Source organism: Castanea sativa, chromosome 8 (assembly GCF_040712315.1).
Source record: "Castanea sativa cultivar Marrone di Chiusa Pesio chromosome 8, ASM4071231v1".
Lineage (NCBI taxonomy): Eukaryota > Viridiplantae > Streptophyta > Magnoliopsida > Fagales > Fagaceae > Castanea > Castanea sativa.
In genome coordinates, this window is record NC_134020.1 from 38877611 (window position 1) to 38891709 (window position 14099).

The following is a 14099-nucleotide window of genomic DNA, read 5'->3' on the forward strand; positions in this document are numbered from 1 at the left end:
AAACTCTTTGAGAATAAATAATTTAGAACACATGGCGCAAAATTAGAACTCTAATTTAAACTTTAATTTGAGTTTATCTCAGTTTCATCTATTATATATATATATATATATATATATATATATATATATATATTTCTTTCTGCTTAAAAAATAATATTAATTTCTTTAGTTTTATTAGACAAAACAAAATAAAAGTTGTTAGATTCACACGTACTAGTCACTTATTTTAATCACTTACCATCAATTATGTCAATTTCTTTTCTGATTCAATCAGTTACATTAAAATATTGTAAAAATAAGTGAAAAATTAGTTGTATCACTTACTATTAATTATATCAATTTCTTTTTTAATTAGATCAATTATAATAAGGGTCCAGTTAATAAGGATCTGGTTGCTAATGTATACTTTAAGAGCACATATTAATTAATACCTTATAATAAATTATTGTAAAAATGAGATTATAATATTAGAATTTGCTTTATTTTAAGATCTTTAGGGACTATTTGGTAGTTAGTTTAAGTAATGTTGTTTGAGTGTTTTTAATATAAGTGTGGGTGAAAAAGTTTAAAATATGTATAAAGTTGTTTAAAATATGAGTTTGTGTGTTAAAACTTGCTCACCAACCAGGCTCTTAAGATCTTTTCAATCAACTACCACGCATCTTTGGTGCGGTGGTCACTCTACAAGTACAAGTGCTTGTAGGGTATAGAGGCAAGGGTTGGGGTTTAAGTCTCTAGCAGAGAGCTTCACACATATACACTTAGATTAAACTAGAATATAAATTCTATCTTGTATAAAATATATATATATATATATATATATATATATATATATATATATATATATATATATATATATATATATCATTTCAATCAACCAAAAAAAAAAAGAAAAAAGATCTTTAAGATCTTTGCGTAACTTGAAGACTTCAAGAATCGGTTTTGTCTCCTTGTCTGTGAGCCTGGGCAACTCAAAAGACGCGTGTAGCTGTCTCTGTTCTTTTTTTTTTTTTTTTTTTGAGATAAAGTGCAGCTGTCTCTAGTTATGTCTTAGGTGTGTTTGGAATAATTTATTATAAGCAGGCTGCAGGTCAATCATTTAAAATATAGGAAATTAGGAATCCCCCCCCCCAAAAAAAAGATATTAAAAAAATACAGGGTAAATTATATTTATTTCCCTCAAAGAAGAGGTTTTTTTAATTTTGGCCTCTAGAATTTTTATTTTTTATTTTTTCAGATCAGTTATGAAATTGAGTTATTTTGAAAATATATTTAAAATGAACAATTTTTTTGGGTGTAAATTTTGGATTGATTTGAAATTAGTTGAAAGTAACTTTAATTAGACTTGAAGTATTTTTAAATGAGTCTGACGTGGTTTTAAATTGGAGAGACACTGACACAAAACTAAACCATGTAAAAACTTTTAGAATGTAAACTAGAATAAAATTTGGGTCTTTTATTGAGCTTTCATTTCAATATATTACTAGTTGATAACACATATAATACAGATGCAAGTTACACAAAAATAATATCTACTACATATTTAATTTAAAAATATTAATAAATAAGAAAGCATATTAGAGAATTTGCAGAAAACAACATACATAATTTAATTAAAATTTGTTTAATATTAGACTGATTTCTAAAAAAGATGGTGGCTCCTAATTAGTTTAAACTAACATAGTTTGAAAATCAACTTACCAAAAACTATGTTAACAAGATCCTTCTCACATTAAAAATTTTAAATAATGACGTACAAGTATATAGGTTTTCATACGTTGTGTGACAAGATTTTGATAAAATCAACAAAAATTAAAAGCCTTCATATCTATCAAAAAAAAAAAAAAGAAGTTCATTTTAACGATTGTTTAATAATCCATTTAAAGAAAATTTTTATGGGGAAAGAAAGAAAAGCAATTAATGTTTTGACAACTTTTTTCATTTCCCATAAAAGTGATGTTAAAACTTTCTTAAAATAGATTGTTAATTAATACCCTAATGTGGCGTTTGGTACGGGAGAATCCACATTACTCTTGGCATCTAGATTCCTAGGAATGTGATTCCTAGGAATCACATTCCTAAGAATGTAGCTATTCCAATGTTTGGTTTCATTGAGAATATCTTAAGATTCCTAGGAATGTGAGATGATAACGCTTGGTTTATCCCCAGGAATCTTAAATGAATTATTTATTTTTCCTATTCCATCCTTAGATTTGAATGTGAACTACCAAGTTCTTAAAAAAAAAAAATCTTCTGCTAAATAAATAATGAAAAACCAAATATCAACTATTAATTATGAAAAATTCATTAAAATTATAGTCTAATATTTCAAAATGACAGGTACAATACAAAAATAACTATTTAAATTCTCAAATGCTTTTATTCTTAATAATAATTTTAAAAGAGTTTAATCCATAATAATTTGTTTTATATTTTATGTTAATTGCTTAAATGATAATGAAAAATGGTTAAAATTGTCAATTTATAAAAAATACAATTTCCTTTAAGCAGGAATCTGGATTCCCACTTGTTTTAAAGGGAATCCACATTCCTACTGAGAGGGGAATCCAGATTCCCCTGGTATCTGATTCCTTAGCATGATTTGCAACCAAACATAGGAATCTTTAAACATTCTTGGGAATCCTAAAATATTACCCCGTACCAAACGCCACATAAAGGTATTCGTTAGTATAACCCTTATAATAAACATAGATAAAATCATTAGCGATTGGGATTGATGCATCACTTTTATATGGCTTATTGGCACGCTTTTCTAGTGTAAGGTCAAAATTTATATTTTGAAAATTCAACTTTTAAATTACATGTTCTATATGTTCTTAACATGTATGCAAATTCTTATGCCAATTAGATGTAATTTATTCTTCGATCCATAAACTCATCTTTTATACATTATTTTAAACTACAAAAATTTGAATTTAAACAATTGATTGATGATATGGCTATTGATTTTTGATCACTTTGAAATTTTGCAAATATAGAGAATATACAAAGATAATGTAATTTAATGGTGAATTTATCAAAATTCACATTCGATTAAAAAATATTGAGTGAAGTTTAAAGTTACACCAGACGTGTGTGTATATGTGTGTGTGTCTATATATATATATATATATATATATATATATATATATATATATATATATATATATATATATATCTTGTAAGTGCTTAAGATGCTAGGTCTTGGCACTAATCAAATTCAGGGTTTTGGAGACAGAAACTTCTTGGAAGCTGCTAATGTCTCTTGGTTCAGGGCCTCTAAGAAAGTCAAACTTGACATTCGGGCTAAATGGTTGGGAAGTAAGGCCTTCACTATATATATAAATTCAAGTTTTTGTAATTTAAAATAATATATAAAAGATAAATTTATAGATAGAATAGTAAATAACATCCAATTAGCATATAAATTAATATAAATATTAAAAACGTATAGAATATATAATTTGAGATTTTCAAAATATAAATTTTATAATAAGTTATTGAATGATCTAATATTACTTAGAGTTGTACCATTTATAACTTGTTGCGTAAATACTGTGAAGAGATTTTGTTTTCTAACTTGTTAATCCTTTTACCCACTCCCTCATCATAACAGGCTTGAAAACAAGGACAGGAAAGAAGAAACAAGAGGTTATTGAAAGTGTTTGATCTAAAAAGTAAAATCAAGACAGAGTTTGGTCCTCATAAGTCATAATTTAATTATGATGGCCCATAGTTCTGTACTATTTCCATATCCGTCACAACATTTTCCTTCTCTTTAGTGGGCAGTGATCCCCACCAAAAACGTGAAATTGCAAGTACGGAGTTGTGCAACTTGATAAGAAATAATTGGAATAATTAATTCCTTGCTTGTAGACAGTTTTCCATTTTTCATGCTTTTTTTTTTTGTTGACAAAATTCCATTTTGATACTTGAGGATAAAAAAAATGGCACAGACACCAATGCTGTAAAGACCCCCAAAAACAAAAAAGGCATATTTTAAACTGCAACCTGTACTTCTGATTCAAACGGCCTTTTATTTTTTTGAAAAAAGTCAAAATTGTAACGTTAGGAAAGCAGGAACAGATACTTCAGTTTTTGAAATGAATGATTAAAAATTTGGTGAGGTATGTTCTTATTCCTTAATAATGATTTTTTTTTCTTCTTTTTTGGCTAAGTAAATAATGAAGGCCTTGTTATTTACACCCATCTATGTTTATTTATTTTATTAAATTCCCTTTGTTATTGCACGAGTCACATGACCAGATAATAAAATGTGCGATAGTTTAGGCAACATCAACGTCCATTATTTCACATTCTGTATTGGTTGCACATAGGGAGAATATGAATATGATAAGGAAAATTGTGAGGTAAAGAATTGAGTGTATGAAGCAATAAGTATATAGAGAGAGAGTCATTCTTAGGTACTTCTGGAGCACAAAGAATGGTGCTCATTCCTCTCACATTTATGATAGGGTCTACTTATTAAATTTATGGTGGGGTCCATCATAAATGTGAGAGGAAGTAATATCATTTTAATATACTCCGGGACTACTTAAGAATTTTTCATGAAGAGAATATGATAAAGAAAAGAGTAAGGTAAAGAATTGCGTATACGAAACAACGAATAGAGTAAGAGAATATGTCACGCTAGGCCTACGGTCCACTCAGTTTTGCCAAATCCTTTGGCTGATGATTTTCCTCGGACACCTGGGCCTACCCTTTTAACTAAGGGTCTGTTTAGTTGAAAGAGTGAAAAAGCAGGATGATGGAAAAGTAGGAGGATTGAAAAGATTTGATTTTCCCTCATGTGTGTTTGGTTGAAGGGGTGGAAAAGTGGAAGGGTGAAATTTTTTTTTGTTTGGTTGGAGAGAAAAATGGGATGATGAAAAATGTAATTTATATAAATTGACGATTATGTCCTTGTTATATAATATATAAGAAATAGATATATTTACATTCGTTAAATAATATAAAAATTAACACAAATACTTATATATATATATATTTATATTACTTTTCTTTATTATTATATATAATTTTATATTTATGGGCAACAAAAATTGATTAGGTATACTTTATCCACGTGACCAGGCGTAGACTGGGATGATATTTTCCAAAAAAAAAAAAAAATTTATCTAACCATTGTTACGTGGGAAGATATATATATATATATATATATATATATATATATATATATTTTTTTTTTTTTTAAAAAAAAAAAAAAAAAAATTTATTCATAGGGGCGACTGGGCAAACTTGGCAAAACATCCTTCACTTGGTAGCAATTCAACTAGTTTTTAATACATCCTTCACCTAGCAGCAAAACACCATTTAACAAATATTTAAATTTTCCCTATAAAGTCATCAAATACAAAGTGAGAGGGGTAGGTGAGTGTAATAAAGTGAGGGTATTTGTGTAAATTACATCATTCAACATCTTTTCCTCCCCAATTTCCTCCTAAATTGGAAGGATAAAAAAATGTGGGCTCGGAAGGATTATTTTACTCCCCATTTTTTGTCTATCTTGTTTTCTCTCCTGAACCAAATGTTGAAAAATGCCATTTTTCACCCTATTTTCCTCTCCATATTTTCCATCTCCCTGTTTTCACCCCAACCAAACATACCCTAAGGCATGGAAGAGATTAGCTCGTGAGGTGGGTAAGGTGACAAAGGAAAATAATGCAGATATTAGGGTTATGACAATGAAAAATTCTGTTAACTGTGAGAAAAGACGCATGAGCATTGATCTTGAGGATCAGGTGGAGAGTAAAAAATATTGCATGGATCTCTGTAAGGGGTAGGAGGAACAAAATTTTGAGGTGGTGGCTGTAAGATAGCACCACCGAGGATTATGAGTTGCCTAAGCTAGAACTGTCATGGGCTTGGGAACCCACAAACAAAAGATGAGCTTGTTGCCCTAGTGACACCAAAGATCCCAAAATGGTTTTCTTAATGGGAACTAAAGTTGAAAATTTTATTTTGGAAAGAATTGGTAGAAAGATTCAGTTTACTAATCTTTTTGTTGTTCCTCGTGTCAATACAGGTGGTGGCCTTGCTTTATATTGGAAGTCTGATTTTGGAGTGGATGTTCAAACTTTTTCTGACCATCACATTGATGCTCTTATTAACCAAGGAGTGGATGACGCTTGGCGTTTCACGAGCTTTTATGGAGATCCTGATACCGCCAGTCGGGACGACTCTTGGAATTTACTTCGATCTTTGAGTCATCGTTTTAATTTTTCTTGGGTTTGCATGAGTGATTTTAATGAAATGTTGTTCGCTAATGAGAAGATGGGATGGTTGGATAGGCCTGAAAGACAAATGCAGGGGTTTCAGGATGCATTGGATTATTGTCATTTGAAGGACCTTGGTTTTAATGGATTTCCTTATACTTGGTGTAATCGTAGACCTGGTGATCAAAATACTTGGATCCGTTTGGATAGGAGTGTGGCAACTATTGATTGGATTCTTCAATTCCCGGCATCTCGAATCCACCATCTAGAAGCTTTCCATTCTGATCATAAATCAAAGTTGCTGTGTTCAGACTCTGAACTCAAGCGATTCTATAGGAAAGGGAGGCCTTTTCGCTTTGAGGCTATGTGGTTAAAAGGTAGTACTTGTGAAGAGGTGATAAAAACATCATGGGGTGGATCTTTGGCATCAAATGAAGTGTGGAGTTTTAATAGGAAGATTATGGTTTGCCAAGACAACTTGAAAGCATGGAATGAAAATTGCTTTAGGCATGTTCGAAATTCCTTGGCAAAGATGCTTAGAGAGTTTAAGCGTGCAAAAGAGGACGGCAACTATGTAAAAGACCTGGGGAGGATTTACAAATTACATGATGAGATTCAGAAGCTTGAAGTTCGGGAAGAAACCTTGTGGAAGCAGCGGTCCCGCAATGCTTGGCTTAAGGAGGGTGATAGCAACACTCATTATTTTCATTGCCGGGCAAACCAACAAAATTTCATTTCTGGGTTGGAGGATAGTGCAGGTGAGTGGGTAGAAGATGAAGGCCACATGAGTAGTATTGTTGAGGATTATTTCCCAGCTATTTGTACTTCCTCTAAGTCGTCGAATTTTGAGAATATTCTAAAAGGTATGCATCCAGCTCTTTTCGAGGATGCCACTGGTCCTTTAGGCTGTGAGTTTCATGCTAATCAGGTTTGGGTTGCGCTTAAACAGATGACTCCTCTTACCGCTCTTGATCTTGATGGGATGTCTCCCATTTTCTACAAGTCTTTCTGGCATATTGTGAGAGAGGGGAGAGGATGTTAAAGCCATGGTGCTAAAAGTTCTTAATTTAGGTGTGGTTCAGGAATCTCTTAACTCTACTTTTATTGCTTTAATTCAAAAAAAAAAAATCAACCAAGGAAGGTCTCTGATTTTCGGCCTATAAGCTTGTGTAATGTTGTCTATAAGCTAATTTCAAAGGTTTTGGTAAACCAGTTGAAAAAATTTCTAGCTAGTGCTATTCCTGAATCTCAGAGTGCTTTTTTGTTTGGGAGGCTTATTTTTGATAATGTACTGGTAGCCTTTGAAATGTTACATTACCTTAAAAGGAAGACCTAAGGGAAGTTGGGTTATATGACACTTAAGCTTGATATGAGTAAAGCATATGATAGGGTGGAATGAGAATTTTTGAAGAGAACCATGCGGCATTTAGGGCTTGGAGATAGATTGGTAAGCCTTATTATGTCTTGTATAACATCTGTCTCTTATTCTGTGCTTCTTAACAGATAGCCTGTTGGGTATATCAAGCCAGAACGTGGCTTACACCAAGGTGATCCATTATCGCCTTACCTTTTCCTTATGTGTGCTATGGGGCTTCAAAGTTTGTTACATAAGGTTGAAGTGGAGGGCCATATCCAAGGAGTGGCTATTTGTCGGAATGGTCAAAGGGTATCTCATTTATTTTTTGTTGACGACAGTGTGTTATTTTGTCAGGCAAAAGATGAGGAATGTCAGAAAATTTTGGATATGTTGGCTCTCTATGAGAAAGGTTTGGGATAGAAAGTAAATAGAGACAAAACCAATATTTTTTTTAGCACCAAAACCAAACCGGATATGCAGACCTGAATCCAAACTATTTTGGGTGTTCCTGCTATTTGTCAATATGAGAAATATTTGGGTTTGCTAGCACTTGTGGGAAGGGCCAAGAAGCAAAGTTTTATTTATATAAAAGAAAGGGTTTGGAAAAAACTTCAAGGGTGGATGGAGAAACTATTGTCTCAAGCAGGTAGAAAGGTGCTGATTAAATCAATTATACAAGCAATTCTAACGTATACTATGAGTTGTTTTAAGCTCCCTAAGGGCTTAATTAAGGATTTGGAAGTCATGATTCGTATGTTTTGGTGGGGTATAGTGGTGGTTCAAGGAAGACCCATATGGTTAAATGGGATAGACTTTGTGAAGCTAAGGAGGTGGTTGGAATGAGGTTCAAAGAAATTGAGAAGTTTAATGATGCTTTGTTGGCTAAACAAGTTTGGCGGATGATTAATAACCCTGATTTGCTTTGCCATCGTGTCTTCAAGGTGAGGTTTTTTCTGGATTGTTCTATCCTTGAAGCAAGGGAGTCCATTATGGGGTCCTATGCATGGAAAAGTATTCTTAGTGCAAGTGAGGTGATTCGTAAAGGGATGATTTGGCGTTTAGGGACTGGGGAAGCTGTGGGGATTAAAGGTGATTGTTGGTTGCCGGATCAAGCTTGTTGCTTTGTTATTTCCCCCCTACCTCAGTTGGCAGATGATACAAGAGTAAGCTCCCTAATTGATCCGGACAGATCTGAGTGGAAAAATGAGGTGGTAAAGCAATTATTTCTCCCCCATGAAGTTGATATAATTTTGGGAATTCCTTTGAGCATTCGGCGACCCTCTAACCGTATTGCATGGGCTGACACTCCTTTGGGTATGTTCACTACTAGTAGTGCATATAAACTGATTGTATCATGTGATTCTTCTCCTAATGCAGGAAGCTCCACTTTGGATAATCAAAAGAAGTTTTGGATGGGCCTTTGGCAGCTCCGGGTTCCTAATAAAATTAAGCATTTTGTGTGGAGGGCTTGTAATGAAGCTTTGCCAACTATGGAGAATTTGCATCGAAGACATATCACCCCTTCTGATAGGTGTGAACTCTGTAAAGAGCATTCGGAGGACGTTGTACATGCTCTTTGGCTGTGCAAGGAAATCTCTAGTGTGTGGTCGTCTCTGGAGTGGTTTCACCAAGCTATTCCGGTCCAACCTGCTAGTTTCAGTGAGCTTCTGTCCAGGTTTATGCACTGCCGAGATGAGTACCGAGCCGAAATTTTTGTTATTGCTGCGTGGAGAATCTGGAATAGACAGAATGCTTTGCACTTTGGTCGAAATGCCCTTCCTGTTGATCGCATACGTAGCAGCGCCAGTAACCTTCTGCAGGAGTTTTTGGATTCTCAGGATGATGAGTTGGTCCCTCCTCGCCCTCTGCCCTTGCAACAATGGCGCCCTCCAGCACCTAACATTTATAAGGTTAATTTTGATGCAGCGGTTTTCCGGTCTCCAAACTTTGCTGGATTAGGTGTGATAGTGCGTGACGGTTGTGGTGCTGCTATTAGAGCGCTCTGCATGCCCACTTCCCTTGGTCGGTCTGTGGGTGAGTTGGAAGTTTTGGCCTGTCAAAGAATTGTCCAGTTTGCTTTAGAGATTGGTCTTACTCGTGTGGTTATTGAAGGGGATTCTGTCGTTGTCATTGATGCTCTCCAGCTTGGGACGGGCGAGCTCTCTAGCTTTGGGATTATTTTGGCTGATATTCATGTTCAAGCCTCTGCTTTTCAGTGTATTGCTTTTAATTATGTTAGCTGTAATTCTGTAGCTGATGCATTAGCAAAGAAAGCTAGTTCTAATGTGGGGCTTCAGGTTTGGTTGGAAGCCTTACCTGCTGACATCGATCCCTTTGTGTTTCGTGATGTTCATTGATTTAGTTATTTGAATAAATTCCCTGGCCTGTGGTCTGGTTTCTCAAAAAAAAAAAGAAAAAAAAAAGAAACAACTGAGTATGAGGGTGTTACAAGTTATGTTAATTTTAAGTAACAATTTTTTTTAAGGATAATTGTTTTTTATCATTAGGTTAAGATATCAATCGGTTTATAGTGTAGACGGGTTAGAATCCTTATTTCTTATTTGATAGCAAAAGAAATTGTTTCTTGGATGAAAAAAATGAGTATGAGGTGTTAAAACTAATCCATTTATGGTGCAGGAAAGGTTAGAACTAGAGGCAGAATCAAGAATTTTACCTTGGGTGGGCCGATTTATAGTATTCAAGTTATCATATAGTGATCATAATGTTGTCTACTTTGATATTAGATATGTACCACGCGCATAAAATGAAAATTAGTATTTTTAAAATTTATAGAATAAAACTTGATGACGATATTTCATAAAATAAAATTCAATTATTATCGTTTTCAAAGTGAATTCTAACAATTTTCATTTGTAATATCAATTACTAAGTTGTTTATCAAAATGAATAAAAAACCTCCAATGAAAGCAACGAAGTCTTCAAAATTGTGAATGATCCAAAGCCTTAAAGTATTTTTGAGAAACAAATGAAATTATAAAAAATGAAATTGAGAAAACAATTCATTATCTCTATAATTATTGGGTCTGTTAGTCAATTCTTTTTTTTTTTAGAGCATTGTTTGAGAACTTGAATTTTTTTGGGAGGCCAAATCCTGATTTTTTTTTTAATGAATCCTTTAAAATTTTTCACTAATATATATACTAGGAAAAGATATTTTAAATTTTTGGAGGGGCAATGTAGTTCTAACCCTGGTTAGAACCCTAAACACCAGTCGGTTTATAGTGTGAATTGGTTGCATATAAGGAGAATAGGATAAGGAAGAGTAAAATAGGGAATTGAGTGTATGAAACAACGAGTATGAAGGAGTAGGCCTGTCCACGGATCGGTCCGGGTCGGGTTTGTGCCCAACTCGGAACCGACCCGATCCTGTCGAGTTGCAGAACGGCAGACCTGCCGTTGACCGTGAAACACCACGGGTCGAGTCGGATCGGGCTCAGGTAGACGGCGGTTGGATCCAACTTCGACTAAAAAACAAATCAAGAACCAAACTTGATACAATTTTCACATATCTGGAAGAAAAAAATCTATACCATTGAACAAGTTTACAAAACCAAACACCAGTAGCCCACAAATCTAAAGAACACAAATAGATTTTCTAAAAACTACAACCTTGACTCGCAAATCGGAGATGTTGAATGGCAGAGATTGCAGATCGACGATGGTGAACGGAAGAGAATCGCAGATCGGTGATGATGGAGGTAGAGAGATCAGCGCAGATCGGTGATAGAGGTTGAGATTTTGGCGCAACGGTGATGATGGAGGTTAACAGCAACGGCGCAGATCGGCGATGACGAGGTTGACAACGATGAGCTCGGCGATGGTGAGATATCAGTGTAGATCAGCAGCACATGTCGAAGATGTTGAGAGATTGAGAGAGCGAGAGAGAGGCTTGACTGAGAAAGAATGAGAACTGAGAACTATATGAGAGAACTGAGAACTAACAGGTTATATTTCACAGTCGGGTCGGGTAGATCGGGTTTTGGAAGGGAAGACCCGTCACTCGACCCGCCGGAGTCGGTTTGGGATGGCAGGAACCCACCGCCGACCACCAAACAGTCGGGTTGGACAGCAGATGGGTCGGGTTTGGTCGGTTTGGCCGGGTGGGTCGGGTGCTCGGATTGGTTGGACAGGCCTATGAAGGAGTTATGAGTTATGATAATTTTGTAGCATAAGCAACATTTTTTTTTCTTTTATCATGATGATTGCCATTTATCATCATGTAGAAGGGGGTTAAAAACTTTAAATCTCTTATTCTGCAACAAAATTTTTTACCAATTGAATTAACTAAAACTTAGGCATAATAGGAAATTCATCCTTTTCTTTTTCCAGAAAATTCCTGACCAATTTGGGTGTACCTAGGGGTAATAAAATTGGACATAACCTGCGAACTTGATACGACATGATACGAAATTAGCAGGTTATGGGTTGAGGCTTAATGAGTTCATGTCATATTTGAGTTGACATGATGGACCTGTTTTATAAACAGGTCGGGTTAGTATTCAACCTATGAAACCTGTTTGACTCGTTTGATCAGTTTAATTAAATAAAATTTTACCAATATACCCTTCAAACCTTAGGTATATAAATTTATTAGTTGTTGTGGTTTATTTTCTTTGACATATTGTGATTGATTATTTGTGATATTGAGATATGCTTTAGTTTTGAATTTGTGATATAGTTACTCATTAATTTTGAATTTTATATTTAAAATATTTATATGTTTGTTTTTTCATAAAATTTTTTCTTTATTTTGATAAAATCTTATAATCAGGTTGACACAACTGACTTGTTTAATAAATGAGTTGTGCTAGGGTTGAGAAATCTTGAATAATTTAATAAATATGTCAAGTTAGTGTTAATCCATATAGTCGGATATGCATGAGTTGACATGACATAAAACCAATACGCGAACACGAATTGCCACCTCTAAGTGTATCCACCCTGATTAAGGCCCAAAGAGAAGGGAAAATCTAGCGTCTTTGTAGACGCTCGATTTTGCACTCCTAATTTAATTTTGGAAGATGACTAAAATAACCATTTCAAATACTTGAAAAATCATATTTGCATTACATGCATCAATTTATTCATTGCATATCATAAAAATGATTTTGAGATTCTAATGGTCGTGACGGTACGCCCAATTCCCAAATCAGACCATCGAATTGAAAGATATCACATGATAAGTGTTCACGGTTTGCATGCATTGTATGAGGGTGAAGCCGATTACATGTGATTAATTGAAATTAATTTTGATTGGTTAATTATTAAAATAAATTAAATGAATTTTTGTGATTGGTTAAGTATTTTTCTTAAAGTGAGATTTGTTGCATGGAATTAAAACAAATAAGCTGATAATATTTAAAGATTGTAGATAATTAGGCTTTTAGGATAATTATATTCAAAATCATTATTTAAAAAATCCTAATTATCACTTTGGGATGAGGTTTATCATGAAAATAACTCTAACATTCATCCAAATACAGTTTTAGACTTGGAAAACACTTCAAAAACATGCTAATCAAGTAGCAAATTTTAGATTCACGTTCCAAGGCACCTTTGGCATAGTAGAGCTCAAAATTCGGACTAGGCTATCCTGACAAAGTTGTAGTGAATTGAATTTCCCTTCAGCTGTCAAAATTTTAGCTTAATCTGAATTTTGAGTAAAAAGATATGATCAAAATATTGAAACTTGTTCTGATTTGAAAAATCAGCTTACTCTTATCCAAATCTTTTTTTTTTTTTTTTGGATTTTACCCATACGTTTTTTGCTTATTTTTTAAACTGATTGGACTTAATTTTTAAGCAAACCTAGCTTATTTTCTAAGCAACTAACATCTCTATAAATAGGGGAGGCCTCCAACATTCAGGACCACTTTTTTTGGCCCTTCTTTTTTTGACTTCTTTGCTCCCCGTACGTTAAAGACGTTTTGGAAGCCTTCCATTGAAGGGTACATTCATGCAAGTAGTTATTTAATTTCATTCTTTTGTTTATTTTTCTCTTTCTTAATTGACATATATGTGTTGTTCATTGCATGGTTTTCATGAATATGTGTTTGATTTCATTGTCAATATGATCTTGTTCACAATTTATATATGCCATGTTCACATGTTTAGTTGGATTTTTCTTTAGTTGATTAACATGTTTATGATTTAGTTCTTCTTTAAATTTCAAAATCTGCAATTAATCACCAAAAAAAAAAAAATCTGTATTTTCATTAAATACAGTTTTGGACATTTTTTCTGAATTTTTTTCAAAAACAAAAACATATTTGTATTTTCATGAAATATAGATCTGAAAATTTTTCTAAATAAAAAAATTGATCTATATTTTCATTAAATACAAATTTGAAATTTTGTTTGATAAAAATAGATATGTATTTTCATTAAATATAGATTTGAAATTTTTTTTGAACAATTTTTTTTTTATTTTCATTAAATACATATTTGAAAATTTTTCTGAACAAAAAATTTATCTGTATTTTCAT

The 14099-nt window shown here is 33.3% G+C and overlaps 1 protein-coding gene across 1 annotated transcript; it reads left to right on the forward strand.

Moving 5' to 3' along the window:
* The first annotated feature begins 5705 nt into the window (after nucleotides 1-5705).
* On the forward strand, nucleotides 5706-8013 carry LOC142606301 (uncharacterized). Its single transcript, XM_075777675.1, has 4 exons — nucleotides 5706-5793; nucleotides 6047-7254; nucleotides 7744-7902; nucleotides 7948-8013. The coding sequence occupies exons 1-4, from the start codon at nucleotides 5706-5708 to the stop codon at nucleotides 8011-8013; spliced, it is 1521 nt and encodes a 506-aa protein (XP_075633790.1).
* The last annotated feature ends 6086 nt before the right edge of the window (nucleotides 8014-14099 follow it).

Excerpts from the sequence above, each read along its gene's own strand:
- LOC142606301 (XM_075777675.1), top strand. The coding sequence starts at position 5,706 with ATGAAAAATTCTGTTAACTGTGAGAAAAGACGCATGAGCATTGATCTT. Across the intron at positions 5,794-6,046 it reads AAAATATTGCATGGATCTCT|GTGGTGGCCTTGCTTTATAT; the intron begins GTAAGGGGTAGG and ends GTGTCAATACAG. Across the intron at positions 7,903-7,947 it reads TTTGTCGGAATGGTCAAAGG|GCAAAAGATGAGGAATGTCA; the intron begins GTATCTCATTTA and ends TTATTTTGTCAG.